The 23,417-nt window shown below is 44.8% G+C and overlaps 1 protein-coding gene across 9 annotated transcripts in view; it reads left to right on the top strand.

Annotated features, from left to right (window-relative positions):
- GNAO1 (guanine nucleotide binding protein (G protein), alpha activating activity polypeptide O) overlaps positions 1 to 23,417 on the top strand; it is a 280,020-nt gene that overhangs the window by 211,240 nt on the left and 45,363 nt on the right. For all 9 annotated transcript variants that reach the window (XM_015421401.1, XM_015421406.1, XM_015421408.1 and 6 more), the window contains 2 exons: positions 14,607 to 14,735; positions 17,288 to 17,417. In XM_015421401.1, coding sequence (XP_015276887.1) covers positions 14,607 to 14,735; positions 17,288 to 17,417 — 259 coding nt within the window. The remainder of the gene's footprint in view (positions 1 to 14,606; positions 14,736 to 17,287; positions 17,418 to 23,417) is intronic.

Genomic DNA, 23,417 nt, shown 5'->3' on the forward strand with positions numbered 1-23,417 from the left:
ATAATCCGCTTCCTTCGAGCCGCCCTTTCAGCCTCCCGGGTTAAACTCAGTCATTTCGGGATCGGGCATTCCCCTCCCCCTTCCACTTGTTTGGGGCTTTGGGGCAGCTTTACTAGTAGCGATTTATCGATTGTTTGCTGAATCATGGCTTCACTCACGTTTGTACTTGCGTTCACTTGACATGTAGAGAGGATCGTTTTCCGGGATCCTTGTGTGCTCTGTCCAGTGTGCGGCTCTTGGTGCCATGCTGGCTCAGTGCCGCGGGGGCCTATCGAGGCAAAAAGGTGCCTTAATCCTTTGGTTTCCACCTTGGGAGAGGCACCTTTCGCGCCCCAGGCTGAGGCCCCCCACAAGGGGTCTGGGGGTCCAAGATCTACTTGGACCCCCCCCCCATCGGCACGTTTGCAGGGCGCTCACATCAGAGCTGTGATGGAGCACACCCGCCTGCGTGTCACCAAAACCGGAAGTCCTGTAGATCCCATGTTTTGAATACCACTGATCTAATATGACAGTGATAAATTGGACATCCAAGGTTTGCAATGGACTGCAGATGCCACTTACAAACAGAATATTCACATGCTGAATAAACTTCTTCTTTTAAAAAAATCAATATATCAGCATGGCCAAATCTGTGGATATGTAAAGCCAGAGACTGAAGCCATGAACAGATGAGACAGATCATTCTACAGTCCTGAAAAAAATGGCCCAAGTTTGCAGGAATATCTGAAATGTAAACAATGGCTGAGAAGCTAAATGCATTTTTTGCCTCTGTCTTCACTGTGGAAGATGAGAAGTGCTTGCCCACTCCAGAACTGCTGAGTTAGGGAGGGGTGTTGAAAGACCTGAGCCAGATTGAGGTGACGAGAGAGGAGGTCCTAAAACTGATAGACAACTTAAAAACTGATAAATCACCAGGCCCAGATGGCATACATCCGAGAGTTCTGAAAGAACTCAAATGTGAACTTGTGGATCTCCTGACAAAAATATGTAATCTCTCCTTAAAATCAGCCTCCATTCCTGAGGACTGGAAGGTAGCTAATGTCACTCCCATCTTTAAAAAGGGTTCCAGAGGAGATCCGGGAAATTACAGGCCAGTCAGTCTGACGTCGATACCGGGTAAATTGGTGGAAACCATTATTAAGGAAAGAATTAGTAGGCACATAGATGAACAAAACCTATTGAGGCAGACTCAACATGGGTTCTGTAAGGGAAGATCTTGTCTCACTAACCTGTTAATGTTCTTTGAGGGGGTGAACAAACATGTGGACAAGGGGGATCCAATAGATATTATTTACCTTGACTTCCAGAAAGCTTTTGATAAAGTTCCTCATCAAAGGCTCCTAAGCAAGCTCAAAAATCATGGGATAAAAGGACAAGTCCTTTTATGGATCAAAAACTGGCTAATTAATAGAAAACAGAGAGTGAGTATAAATGGGCAGTTCTCCCAGTGGAGGGGGGTAAGCAGTGGGGTACCACAGGGATCAGTACTTGGTCCACTGCTTTTTAACTTGTTCATTAATGATTTGGAGTTGGGAGTAAGCAGTGAAGTGGCTAAATTTGCGGATGATACAAAGTTGTTCAGGGTGGTGAAAACCAGTGAGGATTGTGAGGCACTCCAAGGGGATCTGTCAAGGATGGGCGAGTGGGCGTCAACATGGCAAATGGGGTTCAATGTGGCCAAGTGCAAGGTGATGCACATTGGAGCCAAAAATCCTAAATATAAATACACATTGATGGGGTCTGAACTGGCAGAGACAGATCAAGAGAGAGATCTTGGAGTTGTAGTAGATAACTCACTGAAAATGTCGAGACAGTGTGTGACTGCAATAAAGAAGGCCAATGCTATGCTGGGGATTATTAGGAAGGGTATTGAAAACAGATCAGCCAATATAATAATGCCCCTATATAAATCAATGGTGAGACCTCATTTGGAATACTGTGTGCAGTTCTGGGCACCACACCTTAAAAAGGATATTATAGCTTTAAGAACAGGTAGAAAAAGAGGTACTCGTGGGCACTCCTTGAAATTGCTGAGCGGTCGGGTTAGAACGGATAAAAGGAAGTACTTCTTCACCCAAAGAGTGATTCACACATGGAATTCACTGCCACAGGAAGTGGTGGCGGCTACAAGCATGGACGGCTTCAAAAGGGAATTAGATAGGCATATGGAGCAGAGGTCCATCAGTGGCTATTAGCCACAAGGTATAGATAAGTGCTCTGGGGCAAGTGATGCTCTGTCTTCTTGGTGCTTGGGGGGGCCAACAGTGGGAGGGCTTCTAATGTCCTGGCCCCACTGGTGGACCTCCTGATAGCACCTTGTATTTTTGGCCACTGTGTGACAGAGTGTTGGACTAGATGGGCCTTTGGCCTGATCCAACATTGGCGTCTCTTATGTACTTACGTTCTTAAACAAATATATATACATTGAAGAATTTAAAAACCCCAAATAACAGGAGTAGCACCTGTAGCTTTAAGAAACAAATGACATCAGTGGCCATTACTAGGCAACCACACAGTACTGCCAGCCTTCAAGCTTACGTTTCTGTCACTAAAAAGCAGGAAGAGGGTGCAGGGCCCCTACCAGGCCTGTTTGAGCCTTTGAGGAAGGACTTATTGGTTGGAACCACCCAGCAACTTGCTACCATATGATTTGCGTCACTTACCCAGGCCTAGCTGCTTGCTACTGTCAATAAAAGCCACCCCATGAAAGCCAGTGTAGTGTAGTGACTAGAGTATCACACTAGGATCTGGGAGACCTAGGTTTGGATCCCCACTATGCTGTGGATGCACGTGGGCGACCTTGTGCCAGTCACACACACTCTACCTAACCTATCTCACGGGTTGTTGAAAGGATAAAATGGAAGAAAGGAGAATGATGTGAGCTGCTTTGGGTCCCCATTGTGGAAAAAGGTGAAGCATAAATGAACTAACAAATACAACCAAAGAGGAGGGACAGAAAAAAGATAGATTGGTTGGTGATTGGGAAAGAAAGAAGGCAGAAGGGAAAGGTGCAGATATGGAGGTTTCTGAGAGGAGAGAAAAAGGAAATAGTATGGGGAAAGATCCCCTTGTAAAGGGGGAAATGAAGTGTCCCCCGTAAGTCCTTGCAGGTTCCCCACTGCACAACTGGTCCATAGTTTTCTCAGGGAAAAGCCGCCAGGGTAAGGGAATGAGGGAAAGTTGAAGATGGCGGGTGGGGGGGAGGTAGGTTGGCTGGTGGGTAGGAACGAGAGGAGGAGGCAGGAAAAGGGTTGAGGCTGTGGGGACTTTCAGGAATGGGAAAGAGGAAATATATGGGGAAAGGAAAAATGAGATGTCCCCTGCAATTCCTTGTGGGTCCCCCACTCATAAATTAAATAATTAAGGCCTGGACTAATCCTGCACTCCACAGTTCATGCTCTGCTCACATTTCCTTTCTCATAAATCCAGCCTTGTGATTGGAGGATCAGGTTTCCACTAATTTTTCCCCACATTAAAGAGTGCACCTGAAAAGGCTCCTCCAACTGCTAGAAAACACATTACTGAACAACAGGATTCTGATTAGGATAATTGCAAACAGCAGTGAGAGGTGACAGCCAGCCATCTGGGCCTCCATATCAAAAGGCACAGCCTACCTGTAGCTTTGTAAATCACAGGGTACAAAGAACATAATGATTTTTGCATTGCTGAATCAGACCCACATCAACCTACCAGGGCTCTGTTTCCAAAAATGTTGAGGAAATCCAACAGCAGGCCCAATACCTGCTGTCTTCTTCTAGCATTTCGTTCTCAGGGATGCACCTGCACCTGGATGGTGAAGCTAGAATGGTGGCTAATTGTACTCGGTAGCCCTGACCTCTATACATTTGTCTAATTATTTCTGAAGCCTAACAGCCACCACCACCACCACCACCATCTTGGGGCAGAGACCCCCCTCATTCTGTTGCAATGACAGATCAGACTCTCAGTTGCTGCGCTGTGTGCCAAACTTGCCATAATTCACAGCTCTGTTCTTTCCTTCAGTTCCGCCAGCCCAGTGGTGAGACCTTCTAGAAACGATCCCCCTCTCCTTGTCTCCCCCCCCCTTCTCTCTCATGCAGCATTTTTATCTTGGTTCACTTGAAAGGTTAACTGCATAAGATCTCACTGGGCACAGACTGGTGGTGCCCCTGGCCAGCTCCAAGCAGTGCTGACTTTCTGCCAGAATATTATGACTTCTTGCAAATTAATTTCTGGCTTGTGTCCAGCTCAGAGCTGCAAGCTGTCTGCATGCCAGTTTATGCAAACGTTCTTATAGCATTCCCCATTGTCATAATGCAGTTTGTCTTTCCCTGCACACACAAAAAATGTTTCTGCTAAATGGAATGTAGCTTTTTAAAAAAAATTATTTGAAGTTTTCGCAGGTTTTCATTTGCGAATCGGAAACTTCGTAACTAAATTTTAAATCTGAAAATTGCATCTTAGGTCAGAATGAAAAAGCCTACATCTTACTGGTAATTCCTACTAATAAAAATGTGATGTGAGCAATGGGGATGCAAGGTGTTTGCTAGCATCACTAGTTAGGGTTGGGAAATGCCTGCAAATTTAGAAGTGGAGCCTGGGGAGGGTGGGATTTGGAGAGTGGAGGGACTTTAGTAGGGTACAAGGCCATAGAGTCTGCCCTCCCAAGCAACCATTTTCTTTAGGGGAACTGATCTCTGTCGTCTGGAGACACCTTATAATTCTGGGAGATCTCAAGACCCCACCTGGCGGTTGGCAATCCCAGTCCGTAGTACTGTGGCCACAACTCCCACTCAAGAGTGGAAGCAGAGACCCTTCTTTATCTCTTCACTATCCCTGCTTTGTTTAAAAATAACGCATAAAGGCATACGTGCCATTTATGCTTTCCTGAACTCTTGAAGGAGTAACTCTTCTCAAGAGAGTTTGGTCACCATTTTGAGTTGTGATATATGAGGGTCAAGCTATCAAAATAAATTAATATAAAAATACAAATATTTATTATGGTGTACACATTAGTAAAAGATAAAATAGGTTAAAAGAAATGATCCAAATATCAGGCTCTTAAAATGTTTTACCTACAGAGCTGTTAGTTTCACATATACAATTGATGGGTATATCTTATGACCAGTAGACCATACGTGTTTTAGCCCTTTAGGGCCTTCCTCAGTGGTCAATATTACTATTATAGAACAACACACATCCAGAAATAAATATATGAAAAAATATTTTCTTTAAAGCCAAGTGTTGCTTTCTCATGTGATGTGCAGTTGCTAAAAGTTTTCAGAGTAGGCCATGGATAATCTATCATGGTAACTGCACACACTCTTCAAAGTTTTCGGGTACCAAAAATCCAATTTGTCTGGATGCGTGTCCAGACATATCTTGGGTTGAGTCCCCCCCACCCTTTCTCTTTCTTCCCCCACCATTTTGAGTTGCCCTGGCAACTGGAAAATGGCAACTGAACTCTCGTAATAAGGAGTCTCACATAGGGCTGCCAAATGCCCCCGGGGGCGGAATTCCCCCCGCTTTCGAGCCCCGATTTCTGCTCCCGTGGAATCGGGGCCCAGGGGAAACCCCACCCCCGCGTGCGCGTCACCTGGAAGTGACGTCGCACGCTGGGGGCGGAGCCACGCCATTTGAGGGGAAAACAAAGAGTTTCCCCCTCAAATGGCGTGGCCCCGCCCCCAGCGTGCGACGTCACTTCCAGGTGATGCGCATGCGGCGCGCGCTATGCGCGCACGCACGTCTAAGACGCCAGCCGGGAGCCCCCCGCTCCCGGCCAAAAAACATTTGGCAACCCTAGTCTCACAAGAGTTTGGGAACTGGCCTGTGTAGTTTGCTGCATACTTTTAAACAGGTTTGATGGAGTGAGGCATTAAGAGGAAGGGATCTCTTCTGGCTCCTGGTTGGTGGTTTTTAGCAGGAGGCAGGTGGGTGGGTTGCTGGTGGTGGGTGAGAATGGAGTCTGCCTGGATTCGGCTTTGCCTGACAGCTCCTCTCCCCCCAGTTACCAGCTGCACTTAGGGAGGTCATCAAGGCTAAAAGAGTTTGGTTGCCAGGCACCCTGTCATCATTCCGGGACCCACGACTCACAGAAATGATACTTTGATTAATATTTGTATTTGTTTTTAATTGCAGTAGGCTGCTTCAAGTGCCATTGGGGGGGTTGAAAAGTGGCGCAGACCTACAATAAACAAACATTCCACGTCAAACGATGGCAAATCCATTTCTTTCCACTGAAGCAATAACATTTTTTTTTATTTGAGGCCATGACTGAGTTTCTCACTTGGCTTAAGCTCTCCCAGTAGTCTCGTATAACATAATTTGGTCCATCACTTCCAAGAGTTTTGCATAGTCCCAGAATGTAAGCAATGAAGCTTGCTTCTAATGACATCTCAGGTATTGCCCATGGAGGTGGAAAGGACAAATTCTTCCCTCAGCAACTAGCTGGGAAGTGAGAAATGCCTGGAGATGTTGCCAAAATCGTGCAAACTCTCCTTCACATTCCCTTCCTGATCTGATGAGCTGGTGTTTTGGTTATATAACACCAGCTTAGTATGAGGTATGTTCACTGGTGTTCAGGTCTAGAAGAAGAGAAGAAGAGATTGGATTTATACCGGGCGGGCCCTTCACTACCCAGAGGAGTCTCAGAGCGGCTTACAAACTCCTTTCCCTTCCCCTCCCCACAACAGACACCCTGTGAGGTAGGTGGGGCTGAGAGAGCTCTTGACAGAAACTGCTCTTTTTCAAGAACAGCTCTTCTCAGAACTATGGCTTGCCCAAGGTCATCCAGCAGCTGCAAGTGGAGGAGTAGGGAATCAAACCTGGTTCTCCCAGATTAGAGTCCGCGTACTTAACCACTACACCAAACTGGACTTGGTTTTTTCCCCTGCCACTGTCTACATTGGCTTCCAAGCTGGGCCTGGAGGCAGCACCCATTCGTGGAGCACCCCCGACCTTGCTGACATCTGGGCCGATCCTGCCTACCCCAACAGCTGATGGAATGGGCAGGCCCCTCAAGCTGACCCAGCCAATGGGGAGGGCATTTAAGAAGAACCAAAATACAGCTGTGATATAATTACTCTGTAACATTGTATACTCAATTATATTGTTTACCAAGCACATTCATATAAACATATCCATGCAAAAGTTATAATGGATAAACGTTTTAAATAAATACTCATGCCAAAGTTCAGTTATAATTATTTCCTTATCAGTTGCTTCAGTACAGAGATATTGCAAGCTATGACAAAGAACTTTATACTGAGATGGATTGAAGTTGTGTAATACCCTTCTACGAACAAATTTGACAAGATTGGTTTGACTGCCAGGTCTGCCTTGAGAAAGGACGGAAACAGGGATCTTTAGCGGGCCAGTTGGAAGCCTTGATAGTTGCTACACTTGAACTAAATATACACGAGAAGAAACTGATAAGGAAATAATTAGAACTGAACTTTGGCACGAGTACTTTATTTATTTAAAACATTTATTCATTATAACTTTTGCATGGATATGTTTATATGAATGTGCTTGGTAAACAATATAATTGACACGTTACACTGAGTAATTATATCACAACTGTATTTCGGTTCTTCATAACTGCTTTTCCTGTGATTTCTCGTATAATGCTATCTAAACGGGGAGCACATAGCAGAGACCACAGGGCCTCCATGTAGTCACCAGCTGGAAGCACAGGGACAGGATGGATTGTCAGAAGAGCCTTCTGCAAAGCCCTGAGTGTGGGGAAAGGACAGGGAGGCTGAGCCCCAGGAGTGGGAGGGGCTGGACCAAGCCCTGAGGATTCCATTGGTGGGCAACTTGGGGACCAACCATGGAGGAGGCATAGACAGAACAGAGAGGAATAAAAGGGGGCTCATATCCGGACCAGGGAGGAAGGAAGTCAGATCCGTCTAGGTTGCTGAGATCTGCTGACAAGGAAGTGAAGGAATCAAGTGAAGTAGCCCCTTTTCCTCCAGTTTTGAATCCTTTGAGGACCCCTGCTAGGAAAACACAGAGGATTCTGAGAGTGGCCAGGAGGGCCACTGGCTACTTGAAATCTGATCTTCAGCTTTTCAGATTCATTCATCATGCTTTCCCGGCATAACTCCTAAGATTATCTTCACTGTCATAAAGACCAGCAACCTGCTGTAAAATACCTGAGTGAGATGTGAAATTCTGTCTTTAACACCGGGGTCTTCACTGACCCATATCCTTGCGCCAGCCAAAAAAAGAAATGGCTGGTGGTCAAGAGACGGTCAAGACCATTTGATTGTTATACTACATAATTCACTCACTAGGATCATTGTGTTGGCACTGGGGCAAACTTGCACTTGACATACAAAATTAAACAGAAGACCAGTGGCACTTTTAAGACTAACAGCGTTTATTCCAACATAAGCTTTCAGGAATTGGAGCTCACATCATCAGATGCACGGGGATCCATTCATAGCATATATAATTATACTAGAAGTTGTAAGTATAAAATTATACAAATAAGTTTCAGACATTTGAGAAGTGTAGGCTGGAGAAAGATGAGAGGTATTTTTTAAGAGCTGACTTCATTGCCCTTGATATATCATCTACTGCCCTTCTTGTTGCTGTGTTATGCCAATAAAGGTTATATATGATATATCATCTTCTCCTATGATCCCTTCATGTAAATAGATCATTCAAAAGTCTGTTTGACCAGAGGGGAGATTAAGGTTAGGCTTGCCAGCTCTAGGTTGGGAAATACCTGGAGATTTTGTGGGTGGAGCCTGAGGAGGGCGGGGTTTGAGGAGAGGAGGGACTTCAGTGGGTTATAACGCCATAGAGTCCACCTTCCAAAATGGCCATTTTCTCTAGGTTGGGAAATACCTGGAGGTTTTGTGGGTGGAGCCTGAGGAGGGCGGGGTTTGAGGAGAGAAGGGACTTCAGTGGGTTATAACGCCATAGAGTCCACCTTCCAAAGTGGCCATTTTCTCCAGATGAACTGATCTCTATTACCAAAGTAAGCTGGGAAGAATGTATAGATTCACCACTTTCTATTATTTCTCTGTTATTCTACTTTGAGCCACTTTTACAGCCGTTGTCTATCTTCAGCCTAGAGATGTGAAGGCCCAGAAAAAAACCCGGAAAAAATTGGGGGGAAACCGTCCCCCCCCCCCCCCTTTTTTTTCATCTTTGTTTTTCCCCGAACAATTGGAAAAATTTAAAAAAGAAAAGAAAAGAAATTGATTATGGAACATTTTATTTTAACATGATGATGAAAATATTTTAAGGCAAGGTGTTCAAATATTTTCCAAATCATTTCTAAAATATATATCATTTCTAATATATATATACCTATGGTATCAGATTGATCTAATTTCTGTGCACTGAGGACAAGCAAGTCCTAGGTTACAAACTGAACTCTCCAATGCAAGAACAAGATGCTTTTCTTCCTTTAGGAAGTGCTATTGTCAGAAGAAAATAAAAAGGTTTCAGTTTTGTTTTTGCATGTGGGTGGGTATTCTGTTTGTAATAATTGTTTGGATACACGATATTTTTAATATGCTAGTTGTGATAATTTCATGCCATGTAAAAATGTCCATAGTCATATTTTATGTTTCTAAAGTAACAGAATGACTCAATCTAGAAAAGACAAAAGAAATGCTAACGTAGCATTTTTTTCAATTTTCCCGAAAATTTCCGTTTTTTTCCAGAAAAAGCTGGGGAAAACCCTGGGGTTTTTTCCAAGCTTCAAAATTTCCGGAAATTTTACATCTCTACTCCAGCCTAAAAAGAACTGGGGAAAATAGAATGAATGTTTCAAGATTGCCAGTGAGAATGTTCCTTATAGGTTTATCTCCTTCTGCGTTACAGCCAATGTGTCTCCTTCCTATCCCCCAAGAGATAACATTTTCCCTTTAGCAATGAACTATGTCTGGGTTTTTTTTCCTCCTTTGCCTCTAAAACCAAATGACTCAGAACGTTATATAAGAAAAGAGGTTCTCCATATCTCAAATCTCTGTGGAATTTTATCTTCAGGGTGTCTGGGAAGACCTGATACTACAGATTAGGGTTCTGTGTAGGTCTTGTTCCAACTTCTACATTTTTCCTTCCTTCTGTTATTGTGCTACGTTCAAGTGCATCCCAAAGAGCAGCTTACCCTATTTTGCCTCACAACATCCATGCTAGGCTGGGAGACAGTGACTGACTGGAAATCACTTGTGGGCAAACCTGTTGCATATGCTAGGAAGTGCCACAGCTCAAATCCACAATTGCCTAAGACCTACGTCTCTTCCCATTATGACCCTGTGCCACCAACTGCAGTCCTCTGGTGCCAGCCTGGTAGGTGTTCCCCTGCTTAGGGTAGCCCACCTGGCATCAAGTAGAGAGCCCGTGCCTTTTCCCTCATAGCGTCCTATCTTTGGAATGGGCTTCCTGAGGAGTTGACGGAGGGTGCCATCCCCAGAGGTGTATAGGAAGTGCTATAGGGTTGCCAGGTCTCCCCCCCCCCAGCAGAGGATGGGGGGGTAGGGTTGCCAGATCCAGGTCGGCCTGGCATCAAGTAGAGAGCCCGTACCTTTTCCCTCATAGCGTCCTCTCTTTGGAATGGGCTTCCTGAGGAGTTGAAGGAGGGTGCCATCCCCAGAGGTGTTTAGGAGGTGCTATAGGGTTGCCAGGTCTCCATCCCAGCAGAGGATGGGGGGATAGGGTTGCCAGATCCAGGTCGGGAAATTCCTGGAGCTTTGGAGGTTGAGCCTGGGGAGGACAGGGAGGACAGTGAGGTAGAATCCACCACCAAAGCATCTGTTTTCTCCAGCACAACTGATCTTTGCAGTCTGGAGATGAGCTGTAATTCAAGGGTTCCCCAAGTCCCACCTAAGGTGCTACAAAGTCATTTTATTTGCTAGGGGTTTTAATGGGGTATAGGTAGCAGGGTTTTTTTAAAGGGGAAGAGGGGTTAGTGGGAGTTTTGTTGTATTGTTGTCATGTTTTATATTTGAACATGTAAGCCAGTGGTGGCGAACCTATGGCACGGGTGCCAGAGGTGGCACTCAGAGCCCTCTCTGTGGGCACGCGTGCCATCGCCCCAGCCAGGCCCAGACCATCATTAAAGTGTCGAATTCTCTGCCAAATAGTTTTAAGTAAATGAAAGCATTTGGGATTGCTTTCCTTACTTTGTTTGGATCATCTTAAGTTAATGTATGAGTTGTTTTTTCTAAAGTAAAACCTCAGTATTCAGGTTAAATTGCCATGTTGGCACTTTGCGATAAATAAGTGGGTTTTGGGTTGCAGTTTGGGCACTCGGTCTCTAAAAGGTTCGCCATCACTGGTGTAAGCTGTCTTTGAACCATCGGGAAAGGTGGGCTATAAATATATTAATAAATACATAAATAACATTACCTTCCTATCGATGAAACTGTTAACCGAGGCCGAGGTTATGACCCTGCTTGTGACTTTTGACCATTCCTACTCTACCACTCTCAGTTCCCCAAAGGTCCCTGGCTTTCTGTCATGACTTCAGAGAGTAACCCATCTCCCGGTGGGGTCTAGACTTCTCTTGGTCTTACAACGGATCCCCAGAGATCAGTTCCCCTCAAAGAAATGGAAGCTTTAGAGGGTGAAATCTGTGGCACCACATTTGTACGGAACTCCCTCCCCTCCTCAGCCTCCACCCTTCCCTGGAGCCACCGCCAAATCTCTAGGTATTTCCTCAGATGGATTTGGCAGCCTTTTGGCTCCACCCCCATCTCCCCTGCTGTTCCTTATGGTAGGAGCCCCTCCTCCTAGGGCTGCCAAGTCCCCCCAGGGGGCGGATTTCCCCCCGCTTTGGAGGCCCGATTTGCGCCCCGCGGAATCGGGCCCTGGGGGAAAACCCACCCCCGCATGCACGCTCCGCGCGCATGCTCCGGGAACCACCCCAGAGTCCCCCACCGGCGAAGTAAGTCCAATTTGGCAACCCTACCTCCTCCAGGACAGCCACCTGGTGTTACTTCTCCTTCAAGACCCTTCACGAAACCCACCTTTCCTGCATGCCTTGGAGTCTGGCTGCTTAGCTGCCATCCTCAACTAGCAAAGCCTAATTGAAGGCTTTTTTCTAGGGCTGCCCCTGCTGAGGCTAGAAGCAGAACCATGGCTGGTAGGAATGCCAGTCTCCGGGTGGGTCTGGAGGATCCCCTGGAGTGACAGCTCACCTCTAGGCTACAGAGATCGGTTCCCCTGGAGAAAATGGCTGGTTTGGAGGGTGGACTCTATGGCCTTGTACCCCACTGAGGTCCCTACCCTTCCCAAGCTCCAGCCCCAAATCTCCAGGAGTTTCCCAACCTGGATCTGGCAACCCTATTCCCCCCTCCCATTCCTCACCAGCAGCCAAGGGGGACTGGCAGCCCTAAAAGCCAGGGTGCTAGCTTCCTTCGAAAAGACTCTCCTCCCCCCCCCATCAGTAATAAAAGACAACAGCCATTTGTGAATGGAAAATGAATGGTTACATCTGCAAGGAATCAGAACAGATGCCCTGACCACTGCGAGTCTCTTGAGGGAGCCTCCGTCATCCCAGTGCTTTTTAAAATGCTCAGCAAAGGGCATGGGAGAAACAAATCCGCCCAGACCTTGCCCATTTCCTCGGGTGATGTCGCTCATACAACTGGCCTCGAGAAACAAATAATGAAAACAAAGTGGAGGAAAACAGAAACTGTCTCTGACCGAGCCAAGAAACATGGTTTTTAGCCTCACCTAGAGCTTATTTTTTTAGATACAGGAGGGCACGGCTGCATGGAAATGAAGGGATTAGATTATCAAAGTGTTCTGTACCTCTAGGCATTCTGTTGAAGGGACCATTCGTGGTTGTTCAGGATGCAAGCAGAAGTTACAACATTCCCTCTCGGCTGTTTTTTCCTAAGGCACCGGAGCCTGGCAGTGTGATCTCCCACCCCCCTCCGAGGCTAGGATTTGCCAACTGCGATCGGAAAACTTGAGCGTAATTGCGGACTGCTTGCGATCTTGAGAAGTCGCAGTGTGGACTCCACAGGGAATTTTTCCTGTCATTTCTCCTCTCCTCTTGCCAGCAACAAATACTGCTTAAATTGGAAGGGACTAAAATAAGCTTCCTGGGATATAACCTTGTACCCTCTAACATTTCACAGATGACAGCACTCTTCTTCTCCCACCAAGGGTCACACACTATGAGCCATGCTCCCACACATAAACACACATAAAGACCATTACACTGTGCTGGAGGCTTTCTTCTGCCCACTTTATTCATTTCCTCTGCAGCAGCTTGCCCTGCATAAATTAAAGAGGGCTGCACATGTAGTATCTGTGGTGCAGAATGAACCTCACTTCAGCTGCAGTGAATTTAGGGTTGCCAACCTTCATGTGGGGCCTGGAGATCTCCTGGAATTACAACTGATCTCTAGATGACAGAGATCAGTTCCCCTGGAGAAAATGGCTGCTTTGGAGGATGAGGTCTAATGCATTATACCCTGCTGAGATCCCTCCAAACCCCACCCTCCCCCGGCTCCACCCCCAAAATCTCCAGATGTTTCCTTCCCTTGAGTTGGCAACCCTATATAGTATGTGGAGCAGCAGGCTATGTGCCACATGTTGCTTTGGTGTTCATGCTTATGGATGTTTTTCTGCAGAAGGGACAGCTCTGAAAAACTGAATAGGGATGTTCAATTGTGCACCATTTTGTGGGAATGCATGCGGGGTTCTGGATTAAGGGGAGCCAACTGCAGTACTGCACACGGATTGCTTCGGTCCCATTGACTTCAGTGAAGCCTCCTGTTCTGTGGGATTGTAGCTTTTGAGAATAACATTTGAGTGGCAGGAACTGGGTCTTCTTCTCCTTTCAAGGTCTTTATCATCCACCAGCAGTAGAGGAGCCAGTGTAACCATTAAGAGTGTCAGACTTGTATCTGGGAGACCCAGGTTTGAATCCCTGTTCTTCAATGAAGGCTTGCTGGGGGACCTTGGTGTAGAGAGCCAATTTGGTGTAATGGTTAGAAGCACAGACTCTAATCTGGGAGAACCGGGGTTGAATCCCCACTCCTTCACATGCAGCTGTTGGTGTGACCTTGGGTCAGTCACAAGTTCTTTCAGAGCTGTTCTTTCACGAGCAGTTCTCGAAAGAGCTCTCTCAGCCCCACCTACCTCACGGGGTTTCTGTTGTGGGGAGGGCAAGGGGAAAGGAGATTGTAAACCGCTCTGAGACTCCTTTGGGTAGTGAAGGGCAGCATATAAATCCAATCTCCTCCTCCTCCTCCTCCTCTTCTTCCACTCTCAGCCTAACCTACCTCGCAGCATTGTTGTGAGGCTAAAGTGGAGGAGAGGAGAATGATGTAACCTGCGTTGGGCCCCCAATACGGAGAAAGGCTGAGAATAAGTGAATTAAACAGATTCCATTTGTTGTTGCATTCCAGTTTTTAAAATAGAATAGAACAAGAGGGACTTGCCATGAGAAATCCCGTTCTCCTGCCAAACCCAAATTGTAACAATAATAGTACATACTCTGTGTGTTTGTTTGTTTACTTCTGATATATTTTTTCAAAAATCCAAAGAAAATGTATACGTATTTTTTTCTGAAGCATCAGTAGCCCTGAAAAATATGTTTGTATCTACTTTGTGCCTCATGGCTCTTCTTAACGTTTCCATTTTCACAGCTACTTAGACAGCTTAGATCGAATTGGAGCTCCTGACTACCAGCCCACAGAGCAAGATATCCTTCGAACCAGGGTCAAAACAACTGGCATTGTAGAAACCCATTTTACGTTCAAAAATCTCCACTTCAGGTTAGTACCATGCAAAAACACAACTGATCGTCAAGGCCGTGCAGCCTTATTTAACTTCAGTCTTTCGGTTTGTCTAATCAATTGTTTACCCTACTCTTCTTCCCAGAAACTTGAGGCAGTGTGTGTAACATTCTCTTTTCTCATAGCTTAGGCTGAGAGACAGTGAGTAGTGCAAAATTATTCAGTGAGCTTTTATGACTGAGGACAGGGATCTGAACCCAGGGTCATCATCTAGGCAACAATCCTGAACTTTCACATTCAGTGTAAAAGTACTAAAATGTGCTCTGTGTGAAGCTGCTTTCACAGAATGTCTGGAAATGGCAACTGATACAGAATGCAGTACCCACCTAATTGACAGTTGTTGACTGTGGAGAAAACATTATATTGATAAATCTATTTTGGCTACTAGTTTGTTTCCAGGCCCATCTCAAAATACTGTATTTGACCGTTAAAGTCCTAAATGGCTTGAGTTCAGCAAATCTCAGAGAGCACCTCCTTTTAAATAAACCACCAGTGTGCTTGGGTCATCAGGCAGAGCCATGCTCTTAACATGTTAGGTTAGGTTGTCTGGCTCAAGGTTCAGGGCCTTTTTAGTGGTGGCGGCTATCATGGAACTCTCTCCCTCAAGAAAATGGGCAGAATTGTTCAGTTTTGGCTTTAAAAGATCTGAATTTGATATTTTTCTGTCTCCCATTTGAAGAAATATTATTTTTATTCCAAACGAATGATATCTCAGTGGAACCTGCTGCCATTATGGATTTCTAATAACTATATTCAATTTAAAAACAATTAATAAATTTTATTTATGATTTTATTTATTTTCATTTTATTTACAATTTTATAATTATTATTGTTGTCATTAGCTGCTATGATGGCCCTCCTTCAGAAGCACGATTTTTCCTCTGTTGTTCTTTCCTCTGTTGTGTGAGCCGCCCTAGTAATGTGTTTTCTTCTTTGCTGAAGAACTCTGGCTGTTCCACCCTGCCATAGTACAAAAATGGCACCTGGTATTTTTGGCCACCGTGTGACAGAGTGTTGGACTAGATGGCTTCTCTTATGTTCTTATGTTAATATTTTGGTTGTGGGCTCAGCCCAGGAACCTGAGAGAAGGATCAGGAGCTCGCTTTAACTTGAACAACTTAAATGGCACTCGAGGCGTTTTGAAATTCAAAAATAAAATATTTTATATAACATAGAGGTGTAATCTGCAGTTGAAATTTCTGAGGTAAAACCAGTACATGCACAGACTTTAGTTCTCATGTTTCAGGCTAATGAGAGTTTCTTAAGTTATTCACAGTTACTTAAAATCATTATGTTGAGAGGCTTTTGTTCCAGTATTGACCCAAACACTTTAGTATACTTTCTTTAGGGTTGCCAGATCTCCTCGGCTTGCCAGCAGGGGGATCTGAGGGGCATTCCGGGGTGGCCGGGAACATCATGCAATGACATCATGCAGAAGTGACATCATCGTGTCGTGGACGTCATGTGGTGATGCTCAGTTTTGCCCAAAAAGCAGAGCGTCACTGCACGATGTCCTGACGTCCCTGTTTGGGGGCAGGTAGAAGCCTGAAAATTAGGGAGAACCCCTGTCCAGATCGGAGGTTTGGCAACCCTAACTTTCTTTGAGTATTCTCTAATTCCTTTGGTTTCCAGAAGGCTGGCACACTCTTCCAGTAACCAAATGCCTTCTCTTGAAATGCCAGTAGTCATCTTGATTTTTTAACTGACTCCAGAGGCCCTTTCTAACCACACCAGACCAGGGATCTCTGTACTCTTCAGAGTTAGCTCCCTATTTGACTAGGTGGGGAATTTTCTCCTCTTTCTAGATCTATTCCCTTTCCTTGGCCCCAATGGGAGTCTTTGCCTTCTTCCCAAACTTCCTTGCCAACTTTCCCCCAGTTCCCCTGTCTGTGTTAAACTGCCCTCAGTTGGGGCTGAATTCCAAAACTGTCAGTACTCGACTCTTCTCAGCTAGGGTGGAAATCAGACTGAATTCAGTCAAGGCAGTAATATGACTGATTCTCTACTCAGCATACAGCTCTCTCAAGACTTTCTCTGCTCAGCTGATGCTAACCAATCAGATTCCTTGGAGCAGCCTGTCACTCAAGAGTCTCTGTTTCTGTGAAGAATGAACCCTTCACAGTCTTTCAGCTGTCTGTACAGCACTTCCATGCTTCTTAAAAGTGCAGTCTGTCACAGTTGTCCTAAGATTTTTTTCTGCCATATGATGAACAAAATAAATCAATAAGTAATTATTTATTAATTATTTATCCCTCAGCAGCTAGCTCAGGCTGTATCCAGACATGATTAGATATTTTCTCTAATGCCCCACTACAGCAATAATTCACAACTGGATTTTCCTGTGTGGACAAATTAATCCAGCTGCAAATTATCACTGTAGTGAACCACTGTGCAGTCCACAACCATGTGTGGATACAATCTCAGCAAGGAGGATGACAACATAGGAAGAAGATTCTTCTTGACTGTCCATTATAACAGGACGTTCTCTGGATCCAACCCATAACAAAGAACTTTCCCCCTTTCTTTCACAGGCTGTTTGACGTCGGAGGTCAGAGGTCAGAACGTAAGAAATGGATCCACTGTTTTGAGGATGTCACAGCGATTATTTTCTGTGTCGCACTGAGTGGGTACGACCAGGTGCTTCATGAAGATGAAACCACGGTGAGTATTCTCTGGGCAAATTAGGCCCTGAGACGTCAGCGCTTTTCTGTGTACCAGTTGGAGGTCACATCTTAATCTGTCGTTGGCTCTTCGTCCGAACGGATGCTACACCTTTTCTTACTTAACATGTCTTCCTTTGACTCTTAAATGCTACAGAGATTCCATTCTACAGCCAACTGTTGGATGTTAAGTCTTCCATTCGGCATTAGCACAGGTAACCATTGTTCCTTGCTCTCTTATTAAGTTCATCAAGAATTTGGCTGCAAATCTGTGTCCCATTCTCACTGGTTAACTTGAACCAGATGTCCTCAGTACCGAAGAGGCTGTAATAAATGTTTAAATTTATATATACGGAACTCTGTGGAGGTGTTATTATGATTCTGCTCAAAGAAATCTTGCAGGACAAAGACCAAAAATGAGAGAGGGTATCTGCCCACAAGGAGAGTACAATCTCAGCAGTTGAGAAATCTAGAAAAAGAGAGGAGGAAAGAGAGTAACTGGGGTAATAATGGCTGGATGTGAGTGAGTGCAACTGGACTAACTACAGTTAGAATGTCTGTTTCTGAGTGGATTCCTACAATCACATTCCCTGCATAAGGCAATGCTGGTCTTCTGAATTCAAGGTGCTGTTGTGCGAGGAAGAAACTTGGGTATTGAAGAGTAGGTTGTGAAGTGTTTTCAGTACATGCTGAAACAATGTTTTTAGTAAGATTAACACCTGTTTGCTCAGATAAAATATAATTCTAATTCATATTCCTCCTCCCCCAAGTGGGCAGTAAGTTTAAGAAAGCCTACGTGTGTGTGTGTGTGGGGGGGTGTCTCCAGAGAAGAGAGGATTGGGGATTTGTGGTCTATTTATTTACAATGAACAGTATATAGAGGTTGGGGAAACCCACAGGAACATTTTGAACAAGGGATCTTTGGAGATGTTATTAGACGTTGGATGCTGTAGAGTTCAGGCAGTTGTACTAGATTTCTGCCTTAGTGGAATTCTAGCCCTACTAATCCTGCATCACTGTTCCTTGTTGCAAAAATGAAGACTATGTATTCTTTGGCGGGCTGCTCACAATCTGCTCTCTCAACCCTGTTTGCTGAATTGGCTTGCTCAGCTATCAGTTTCCAAATTTCTGCTTTCTTCTACCCAACCAACTCTCTGCTAAATGGATTCATGTAACAGGGAAGACGTTCTCATGACTGTAGTCTACAGCAAGGAAATTCACACTGACCACCCCGGGAGGGGTGGGATGCAATTTTGTGATAGCAATAGCGGGTGTTGGGTTTTTTTAAGCAGACAATGATATCAGGAAGGCAAATGTAGAGAGGCTGCTGGAACTCAAGCAGTAGTTATCTCATCTCGCAGTTATAACCATTTTGATATACAGCATCTAAAAACACTTCAAAGAAGAAAGCCTTCCTGAAGGCTAGAGGTAGGAGAAGAAGGTTAAAGGAGCAGCTATATCTGACATCTTGCTCTTCTTAGATGATTCTGAGAAATCATCTGCTTGCCTTTGGGTTGCGGACACTGGTAAGGCAGTTGTGGCTTTTGCGGTCTTGGCCCTGCACGTACATTAGCTCCAGAAACTTGTACTTAGCCAGCCGTGGATGCTGTGGGTTGATACCAGCCCATTTCAAAAGGTACAGTCTATTTCATTTCTAATTCAAGTGGGTATGCAGCTGAGGCTCCTCTTTAGAAGCCAGTGAGAAGAAGGCAGATAGCATGGGTTTTGTTCTGTTGTACAATAGGATGGTTTATTTGTGGACTGCGGTTATTGGGAATGAATGCATTTGGGGGGTGGGGGGAATTGCCTGCCAGTGTTTGCAACAAATGATGTTTCTCCAGTGTTCTGCTTGCAAAGAGTCAAGGGCGTGGTGCTTTTATGAATTTCCCATTTACTGAGACCACTTCACTGGTACCTTGTGCTTTTAGAAGCATTTGAGAAGTAGAGGTTTTGATTCCCCCAGAATCGATGCCCTGCACATGTTTCTGTTTAAACAATAGCTAATGCAACTTAGAGTGATGTGTGTTCACAAACACACATAGGAGGGGGGAGATAAATACATTTGTAGCTTTTTAAGGACTTTCGTTTCCAATTCTAAGTAACATAAATTCATTGGATGAGCTGCCAAATTCAGAATTCAGAACTGCTAACCCCCTACAGGGTGCAGGGCAGTCAGAGTTAGACTGGAACCTGGAAACTGTCTCACAGTGAGTCAAACCATTGATCTGCCAAGCTCAGTATCATCTGCTCTGACTGGCAGCCGTTCTTTAGGGTCTCAGATAGAGGTCCTTTTAACTGGAGATGCCAAGGATTGAACCTGGGACCTTGGTGCACTACCACTGAGCCATGGCCCTTTAAAGATGCTGCCTCATACAAAATCAGACTGCTCATCTCCCAAGGTCAACGTTTTCTGCTCTGAATAGCAGCAGCTCTCCAGGGTCTCAAGTGGAGGTCTTTCATATCACTTCCTACCAGATACCATGAACTGGAGATACCAGGGATTGACCCTGGAACCTTCTGCATGCAAAGCAGATTTTCTACCACTGAGTCACAACCTCTGCTCATGCTTTCCCCAAGTTTGATAAGAGTCTTGATTTACCAGTTGGATCAGTAAAATGTCGGCTGATTGGCAATGTGGTCATAGGGTATATGCACAGTGCTCAGTCACATCTGGCTAGGGTATAACTGGCCACACCTCAACCTGCATAGCCCAGGCTAGCCTGATCTTGTCAGATCTTGGAAGCTAAGCAAGGTTGGCCTTGGTGGGAGACCACCAAGGAAGACTCTGCAGAGGAAGGCAATGGCAAACCACTTCTGCTCTTCTCTTGCCTTGAAAACTCCATGAGGTGAAACTTCATGGGTTGCCGAGAGTTGGTTGCGACTTCATAGCACATTTTACCTTAAGAAATCAAGCAAAAATCAGCTGCTTTGTATGGCCAAATAGAATCCCATTGAGTTCTAATCACTGTTCACAAGCAACAATGAATACACATACAGTGTACACTTGATTTTCCTTTATACATGTGTCAAGTAATTATCATGCTCCATTCAGCACATTTTTTAGCTGAACTTATGATTTAAATGCCACATTTATCCAGATGCTGCTCTCCGGTTTCATTTGTAATGAATACATATCAGCTGTTTCTTACAAACAGGTATAGGCATGTACATGCAGGATGAATGTGTGTTCGGTGTAACATGTAAATAAGGGTCTAGTATTGCCTGATCCCTGCTGAGCAGGTAGCTGCAGTACTACTTCCAGGCCACAGGTGCACTGGAGCACATCCAAAGGTAGGTGGCCCACTCCACTAGTTATTTTGTTCTGATGTTCTCTCAAACAGCGGTTCTCAGCTCATGAGGAGCACTCACAAACCATGTTTTAAAAGTTTTCAGAGGAACGATTTATGTATGACTGCTTCCTGCTCTTTCTGTGACGGCCCCATCAATGGCAGTTGGACACCAGATCAGTGGCCAGAGTGGCTCAGAAAGATTCCAGTTATTCCCACTCTGAGCTACGCTGCCCCCTGTTGGTATCAGTAGAATTAAAACGTTTTGATGTGTGGCCTGCAGTTTACGGCTACAAAGCCACATGTGGCTCAGTACAAAACCAAGTATGAATTCTTGAAGTTAAGGTCTATTGGAGGAGTAGGTGAGATGCTAGAATAACCAATATGGGAAGGGAATGGCAGGCAGTGATTTTTAACAGGACTAAAGGGCTTTTGGGAGATGCTTTACAGAAAGGAAATTGATATGGATGGACAGTAATCCAAGCGCAAACCATGTGCTGATTTGAAGCAGTGTATTAACACAGTTGTGCCAGGGGTGCTCCTGTCTATATTTATTACTTATTGTGAGACCTCGTGTGTGCCATTTCTTAATAAAGGACACACAACTATCAGTATTTGGGCTGCAGGAACTTTGTGGGTTATCATTCAACATTCTCATTGTCTGTAATGTTAAGCTGTGTATATTTTTGGTTATGCTAGTTGGCTTTATTATACTGGCTCTTTGTAGCATTTAATCTATATTTTGCTGCTGTTTGACTCTTTAGTTGTAAAAGGTTCTGACCTCTGCCTTTGTATGATTTCTTTCTGCTTTTCCACGATTTCTGTAGTCTCTGTAGCTTCACCCAGACTGCAATTGAAGTGCATCATGGAACCCTGTGTGGTTCTTTCTTTAACTTTCAGCAGGTGTGGCTTTCCTTAACTCAGCTGGCAAAAGATTTGTTATTAAATGACTAGTGGTACAGTTTTAGAGTTGTGTTAGACATTTTATATAGATATATTTATGGTAAGTGATCGGTTCAATTTATTCGAATTATAATCTGACATTTTCCTGGTTAAAAAAAGAGCTGGTATGTGATCGATGGAACTCATAACCTTATACCCAATGGCAGCTTTAAAAAAATATATTGTAGGAGAAGAAGCCAAAATTGGGAGTTAAAAAAATGACAGAGGGGAGGGAGAGGAAAAGGATTTTATGGTTAAACGTTAGTGTGTCAAGATCTGTTAATCATTCCAGGTTAGTCTCTAACAGCAAAATAAAGCAGGGGTCCTATTTTAGCATACACATTCACTTCATCAGATGTATAGAAGTGTAAATACATTAAGTTGAATTTCTCTAAAATAGTGGGGCAGAGAAATGTAAACCTGGATTTACTGAATCATTCCTGTTGCTTTTATTATTAAAACATAGCAATATTATTTTTTTTCATGTGCTTCGTTTCTTCATAACAAATTGCTTTCTTTTAAATAAACTACAGTTTACAGGCACTGACCTGGATGGCCCATGCTAGCCTAATCTCATCAGATCACGGAAGCTAAGCAGGGTTGGCCCTGGTTAGTATTTGGATGGGAGACCACCAAGGAAGTCCAAGGACACTGTGCAGAGGCAGGCAATGGCAAACCACCTCTGGACATCTCTTTCCTTGAAAACACTATGGGGTTGCCATAAATCAGCTGCAACTTGACAGCACTTACCACCACCACCACCATGGTTTACACAGTATCTTGCTAACCTCTGCTAATGCCCATTACTACTTAACAAGAACAGGGCAGGATTTGTCCCTAAGTTGGGCCGTCACATACTCAGAGGTACAGTATAAAGAAAAGCTGGCAGTGGAAAGGAGGTAAAAGAAACTGGGAGGATTGGAGTCAGTGAAATGCCCAACCTGGAACCACAGCTAGGGTTGCCAGTTCCTTGGGATATTCCTTGAGATTTTGGGGTCAATACCTGGACAGAGCAGAGTTTGGGGAGGGGAGTGAGCTCAGCAGTGATATGTGTCATTCTAGGACTTGTGTTTCTCCTAAACTCTATGATATGCCATAGAGTTCACCCTCCAACACCGTCAGTGTCTTCAGAGGAACAGATCTCTGTAGTCTGAAGACCAATTTATTTGTTTCTTTGTTTAAATGCTTATTTAGTGGCTTACATCATTCTCTTCCTCTCCATTTTATCCTTAAACAACCCTGTGTGGTAGGCTAGGCGGGGAGAGTGTGACTGGGCCAAAGTCACCCAGCGAGCTTCCATGACACGAATGGGGCTATTTTGCCACAGGGATATTCTTAATTTAAAAAACCAGAAGGGACTCTAAAATGGCACCCAGATGGAAGGAAGAAGTGCTGGGCAGTTGCTCTGGGATGTTTTATAATAAACCAAGCAGTAGAAAGGGATTCAAGAGTGAAAACAAAATTCTCATCTTATGTTACCCATATGTTCAGAATGTGGCATTACAACTAATAATGCACATATATCTCCATTTAAAATATTCAGGCCCCTGCCAGCCGCCGCGCAGTTCCTTCCCGGCACGATCAGATGCCGGGGGGAAGCTACTGAAGGGAGAGCGAGGTTGCCGAACTGCGCATGTGTGCACGTGCGCAGTTCGGCCGGGAGCCTGGATTGCTCCGGACGACGGGCACGGCGGCAATCCCACGGCCACGCTTGCTGCGGTGCTTCAGGTAAGTCCTCCTCTGTAGGAGGTTCTTTTTTGCAGCGGCTTTTC

The sequence above is a fragment of the Gekko japonicus genome, unplaced genomic scaffold, assembly GCF_001447785.1.
Source record: "Gekko japonicus isolate JY-2015 unplaced genomic scaffold, Gekko_japonicus_V1.1 scaffold674, whole genome shotgun sequence".
In the NCBI taxonomy this organism is placed as follows: domain Eukaryota; kingdom Metazoa; phylum Chordata; class Lepidosauria; order Squamata; family Gekkonidae; genus Gekko; species Gekko japonicus.